Source organism: Fulmarus glacialis, unplaced genomic scaffold (genome assembly GCF_000690835.1).
Source record: "Fulmarus glacialis isolate BGI_N327 unplaced genomic scaffold, ASM69083v1 Scaffold51164, whole genome shotgun sequence".
Lineage (NCBI taxonomy): Eukaryota > Metazoa > Chordata > Aves > Procellariiformes > Procellariidae > Fulmarus > Fulmarus glacialis.
In genome coordinates this window covers 506-6,937 of record NW_009208386.1, presented here as the reverse complement: position 1 = coordinate 6,937, position 6,432 = coordinate 506, and the positions used below count along the sequence as shown (strand labels likewise).

General features: G+C 53.2%; 1 protein-coding gene across 1 annotated transcript; it reads left to right on the top strand.

Moving 5' to 3' along the window:
- The first annotated feature begins 2,099 nt into the window (after positions 1-2,099).
- On the top strand, positions 2,100-5,626 carry GPR162 (G protein-coupled receptor 162). The gene is made up of 4 exons (XM_009576452.1): positions 2,100-3,135; positions 3,953-4,142; positions 4,721-4,872; positions 5,039-5,626. Exons 1-4 carry the CDS (start codon positions 2,296-2,298, stop codon positions 5,564-5,566), a joined length of 1,710 nt encoding a protein of 569 aa, XP_009574747.1. The 5' UTR covers positions 2,100-2,295; the 3' UTR covers positions 5,567-5,626.
- Positions 5,627-6,432: the final 806 nt, after the last annotated feature.

Here is a 6,432-nt window from a genome sequence, read left to right as displayed (position 1 = left end):
TTCCCGTCAGACCCCCTGCCCGTGCCTTCCCTGGGTCACCAGCCCCGGGAGTCTCTCCTGTCCCCGCTGGTGGGATGGGCGGTGCGATGAAGCGGGGGGCTCTGGCCGGGGAGCAGGGCCAGGTGAGGATGGGCTTCCCGGACCTGGCCATCCTGCATCAGCTCCGGGAGCGGGGGGACCGCAGCTCAGAGCAGAATTGGGCCCCAAAGCCAGCAGAGGTGGGAGGGTTCCTGCCTCATCGAGGGAACAGCGTGGGCCACCAGAACAAGCCGGGTGGGAAGGGCGGCAGAAGGAGATGCTGCAAGGAAATTCGTTCCCCTGGGATTATCAGGGCCGGCTAGCTTCATAACTGTCTCCAGAGGCCACAGGCCTAACTGCAATAGTAATGGCACTGGGGGAAAAAAGATCAACCAGGGCAGAATGGGGGCATCACCAATCCAGTCATGGCAAACTGCTCCAAGCAGGGAGGAAAGGAGGAAAAGCCTCAGGTGGTTACAGAGAGGGTGAGAAAATACGGAAAAGGAGAAGGAAGGGGAGAGGGGTGGGAACTGAGCCACTAGTTCAGTCTAGGAGGGCACTTATCCATCCACAGAAAGATTAAGTTTACATCTGCTCCAGTCAAGGCATGGAGCAGGCCTATCCCTTCCTGGAATATATCGCTTGGGCATCCCTTATAGATGAAGACGTGAGAGGGGATCTGAGCTGGTAGGACCAGGGGTCACTGGCAGAGGTGAGTAGTCTCAGGACTAGGTTAGCAGTCTCGTTTGCTGGTTTTGTAACCGTGGGGTGTCTGGAGACCAGAGCTGCTTTAGCAGAAACGCACTAGGTGGGTGAGGTGTGTGGCCGAAAGACTTGCGCTTCAAGACGGCGGGATGGCAGGGTATTGCTGGAGTGGTGGCACGCACCCGTGGATGGGACGGGACGGCAGCAGCAGGTTACAATCCAGAACACTGGCAGAGAAAAGGTGAGGTCCAAAGACTGTGGGAGCTGTACAGCAGGAACGAGGGGCGTTGGAGCAGGTGCGTGGGGACGGCAGGACCCGAATGGCAGGGAGCGATGCGAATCAGGCCTTCCATTACAGAGATGGCAATAGTAATGCTTTGGGTGGGGAGCCTCAGACTAGAAGGGCAGGGAGCACAGGGTGTCTCAGCAGCACTGGAAGGAGTTGCTGGGGGCCAGAGCCCTACGTAGGGGCTGGTACAAATCTGGCTCTTCTGTTCCCTGAAAGACGCAGGGAGTGCTCTGCACAGCCTAAATCATGACCAGGTGTTTGTGTGGGCAAGGAGAGAGAGAGATCTGGGGAGAGAGAATGATCTTAAATTACTTTTTCTGTTTTCTGTCTTCTACAGTGAACCTCGTGCCCTGAATCTCCAAGGGAACCTTTGAAAAGGATCTTCCCCTCCCTGCCATCTCCTCATTGTTTGCCAATTCTGCCCTGCGCTGCACAGGGAAGCTTGAAAGAGCAGGCTGAGCCCTGGAGGGCAGCAAAAAGGACAATGTAGTGAGGGTGCCGTGGGGTCTCGGATAGGGAACCCTCTGAATCTTGTCCTCACCCTTCACTCTCCGCTGATGGCTCTCTGACAGCCTTGGCAGGAACCTCTACCTGGCCACGAGTGTGGCATTTGGTGAGAGAGGGGTTACACACGGTGTATGCACCACCCTCACCATTTCTGCGGGACCTTTGTCCTGCCTCCTGTCTTCTCTGAAACTCTTGGCTAGCTCCTTATTCAGTAGGACACTGGGCAGCAGGCACCTGCTACTACCAAACTGTTTGGAGTCCCCAGCAGTCCCTGTTTGCGTGTGGCCTTCACCAGTCCCAGCAGAAGGTGGTCCCTGAGTCAGAAGGTGCCTGGTGGGCACATGAAGTAAGGAGAGCTTTTTCTTTGGGGGAAGAGTGGAGGAGGGGGATGAAATAGATGGGGAGGGAAAAAAGAAGTGAGCCCAAGCGAGTGAGGGAAGAAGCACGGGCAAGCGTTCATGAGAAAGAGAGAGAAGGAAGGTGGAAGAAAGAAGAAGAAAGAGAACAAGGGAAAAAACAGGTGAAAAAGTTAGAACAAGGGAAAGAAATATAAGCAAACAGAAGGGAAAGGGAGGACTGAAAGTGAGACAGGGTTGACGGCTGTTCCACCTAGCACCTGGTGGCAATGCCTTGAGGAACCCCTCCGGCGTGCGTACACCTCGCATAGCAGCAGCAGCAGATGAGGAGGGACGTGGCTCCCCCAGTGTGGAGTCCCACTCACCCTCTTACAAAATCCCAGCGGCAGGGACAGGGTGCAGCCTAGCAGGGGTGGCAGCATGGGGGACTCTGAATCAGAGTCCACCTTGCACAACAACTCACTGTGGTGGCTGGCATGTGGGATGTTAGCCCTGTTGGCCAACTCTTGGATTATCCTCAGCATCACGGCCAAACAACAGAAACACAAGCCCCTGGAGCTGTTGCTATGCTTCCTTGCTGGGACCCACATCCTTATGGCAGCAGTACCCCTCACCACCTATGCCGTGGTGCAGCTGCGGCGTGAGTCCTCTGACTACGACTGGAATGAAAGCATCTGCAAGGTATTTGTCTCCACATACTACACCCTGGCGCTGGCTACCTGCTTCACAGTGGCCTCCCTGTCCTACCACCGGATGTGGATGGTGAGATGGCCAGTTAACTACCGGCTGAGCAATGCCAAGAAGCAGGCTCTGCACGCAGTCATGGGTATCTGGATGGTATCATTCATCCTCTCCACCCTGCCCTCCATCGGCTGGCACAACAACGGCGAGCGCTACTACGCCCGTGGCTGCCAGTTCATTGTCAGCAAGATAGGGCTGGGCTTCGGCGTCTGCTTTAGCCTCCTGCTGCTTGGAGGAATCGTCATGGGCTTGGTGTGCGTGGGTATCACTTTCTACCAGACCCTGTGGGCACACAGAAGACGCCGGCGGTGCCGCCATCAGAGGGCAGAGGAAGCGTCATCCTGCTCTTCATCAGCACACACTACTTTCAATGTGCCGGCCATTGTAGTGGAGGATGTACGAGGCAAAAGGAGGTCTTCACTGGATGGCTCTGAGTCAGCCAAGACCTCCTTGCAGATGACCAACCTCATCAGTGCTATTGTCTTCCTGTATGACACACTCACTGGGGTGCCTATCTTGGTAAGCAGCGAGTTCTCCCTTTCCCTTCAGAGTCTGCAGTTAAACTAGATTTCCCTTTCTCTCAAGTTTTAGAGAAGAAACTCTGTCTTCTGTCCACCAGCCACAGAGTTGCTGCATCAGAATCTGTGTTATTCTGAGGGCCGGTTTTAAAAAGATTGCAGTAATTCTCTCATCCTTCCACAGCAGCATTTTCTTAAGACAAGTCTAAGCCTGGGGAATACACACCACACAGCTAAAACCACTGTGAAAGGTTTATAGTGGCTAAGAGGAGAGCAAATTATTCTGCAGACTTACATGGGGATCTACCTCTGTAAAAACAATGAGATTTCTATTTCTCTAATTTGCTTCTGGAGAACTGATACACCAACTTTAAAAGCTGTTGCAGACAGTTTTCTTTTTCCTTCCGCTTGTATGGTCATAGTCAGCATTCAGGTTTTGGCTGGCTGGTTGATCCTCTGCAAAACTGGAATGCTGGGGAAGTTCTCAAAGGGAACCATTAAGAGGCTTAGTCACAGCTTTTTTTTCCAGTGGCTGTGTCCTTTGTTAGCACCTATTTAGCTCCAGCACATAATGAGCACGGGGAAGAAGGGATGCTAACACCAGGTCTCATGTTAGAGATATGACAGCTCGGAATATGGTCCAGCAAACCTGGGGCAGCACCCCAGGAACAGTTTTTCAAAGAGGCACGGGGTAATTACTTGACAAATCCTTCACAGACAGATTATGTTCTACTACAGAATTGACTCCCGTTATCTTTCTCCCTTGATCCCCACTTGTGTCTTCTTTCTCGGCGTTGTTTCTCTTTCTTACCTCGAAGGTCGTGAGCTTTTTTAGCCTGCGCTATGATACGGCCCCCACCTGGATGGTCCTGGCTGTGCTCTGGTGCTCCATGGTGCAGACCCTCCTGCTCCCCTCCTTCATCTGGTCCTGCGAGCGCTACCGAGCAGATCTCCGCACCGTGTGGGAGCAGTGTGTGGCTATCATGTCTGAGGAAGACGGAGATGATGGTAAGCTCCTCACTACCCCACAGTCACCTTTCTTCACTAACCCCCTCCCCAAAAGACTACAGAGGAAAGAGGGGTCTGCCGTGGGAAAAGGACCTGACGGCACTAGGAGTGGTGGTGTGGGTGGCTAGGTGGGATTCATGTTATAGCTTGGAGTCAGCAACCATGAGAAAATTTATTCTGGAGAAGGCTCTGCCGCTTACTTGCTGCCGTAAGACTCACTAGCATCCAGGAAAAATTAGTGCAACATCCTTCACAGTAGATGCAAAAGTAGAGACAATGTATACAGTTGCCAAACCACAACAAAAGTGACATGCCGGGCCTTAGCCCAACTCGTTGATCCAAAGGTCCAAGTTCTGGCAGTAAGCGATTCGAAAGTGAGACAGAAGAAACAGGGCAGTTTCTGGGTGCTTTAGTGCTGCTGCAAGCAGAAAGACGAGATCCTTGTTCAGAGGTGAGCCCTGAGGGCTGCAAGTAGGGTGGCAGAAGTCAGGCAAGCATTAGGATGGTGTCCGGGTGCCCTGATAACACTCCTTTTCTGGCTGAAAAGTGTTGACTGCCATTCTCCTCTTTGCCAACAGATGGTGTGTGTGATGATTATGGTGATGGCAGGATATGCAAAGTGAGATTTGATGCGAACGGTGCTGCAGCTGTGAAGCGGGACTCCCGGGACATCAAGCTGCTACCCATGCACCACATGTTGTTGCCCCAGGACAAGGTGCACTACCTGCAGGTGAGCCGAGAGCTAGCAGGGGCAGCCCCACAACCCACTTCCTTCTCTGTCAGTCTCCCACACCTTTGTGTCCTCTTGACTCTCTTCTCTGAGAAAGTCTCAGCTACTCCCCTCCTGTTCTGTCTCTTCAAGTCTTCCATCACCTGCCTCCTTCTCTGTTTTCCAGGTCCCTATCTCCCGGAGAATGTCACATGATGAGACTAACATCTTCTCCGCCCACCGCTCCGCTCCATCCTTCCTACACAAGTGGTCTTCATCTGACGACATCCGCATTTCCACCCCCCGCAAGCCTGGAGGCCCTGGCTTCTTGCCTCCTCAGCTGCATGACTACCAGCACCGCCGGCGGCCCCCAGAAGATGAGCTGACGACCCTACGGCAGTTTTTGGAGGGGGGGCTGATGCCCCGGGGCTCCAGCTCCAGTGCCTGCTTCTTCCGAGATGAGATCACCACGTTCATCGACGAGACACCACAACCCACCCCAGCCTGCAGCCCACGGCACTCCCGTCTCCCGCTCGCATCACGCCACGATCGCCGCCTCTCCCTTGGCAGCAGAGAGGAGGAGAACGCCGACCGGCCACGGCGCTGCTCCTTGAGTGGCAACGAAGCCTGGCATCTGCAGGACGGAGAGCAGGCACCGCGCGAAAGGACCCTTGAGGCCTGTGAGACACAAACCTTCCAGGATCCCAAACTATGAGAGACAGCATCAAAAACATTCAGTGCCATCACGATTTTTAAATAAAACTTCAAGTGTTCCCTTTGTCCCGGGACCCAATCACTAATTTGCATTTTCATCTCTCTCGCCAGCAGGCAGGAAACATGGCACCCCACGCTGGTGGGGGAAAAAGAAGTGGGACAGACCCGCAGAAGGGAGTGTGACTGACTGACGGACAGCCTGTGCCTGCTCTCAGGTTACAAACACACCCACCGCTGCCACCACCACTTGGCACCCTCGCCAGTCCCGTCCCTTTGTGAACTCCACCCTCGCATCCGCTCTGCCCTAAGAGACAAGGCAGGTGCAGAATGGTATTAAAATTCTATATTTGGAGTGTCAATTGTGTGTCTGTTTTTAAAATAATATATTAGTAATAATTTTGTTTCCATAGAAACAAAATGACTGGCCCAATGTTTAATGAAGCTTCACAGGCTTCTGGAAGGGAAGTGCAGAACATGCAACGCTCCTTCCTCCCTCTCCATCCCATTCTTGTCAGTGCATCTGGAAGGCAGCAGATGCTTAGCAGCCCAGGGAAGGGAACGAAGCCCATAGAGGAGTTGTCATGGGAGACTGGGTGAAAAGTTTTCCTGTCCATTTCAGGGGAGACTTAGGCTGCCTACAGCTAAGCAGGAGCGGCCTCTGTGCGTTCTAATATTGCTCAGCAAAAGGTATTGCTTTGAGGCAAACTCAGGCTTGAAAACAATTAAATTCTCTCCAAAAAGACCCTGAGCTATAACATCTCATTTCACTGATGCAAACTTTGCATGAAACACAATGACCCAAACTTCTCATCCAAACGGGAAAGCTGACAGAGCCTTCCAGGGGGAAGGCCCCTGACTGACCATGCC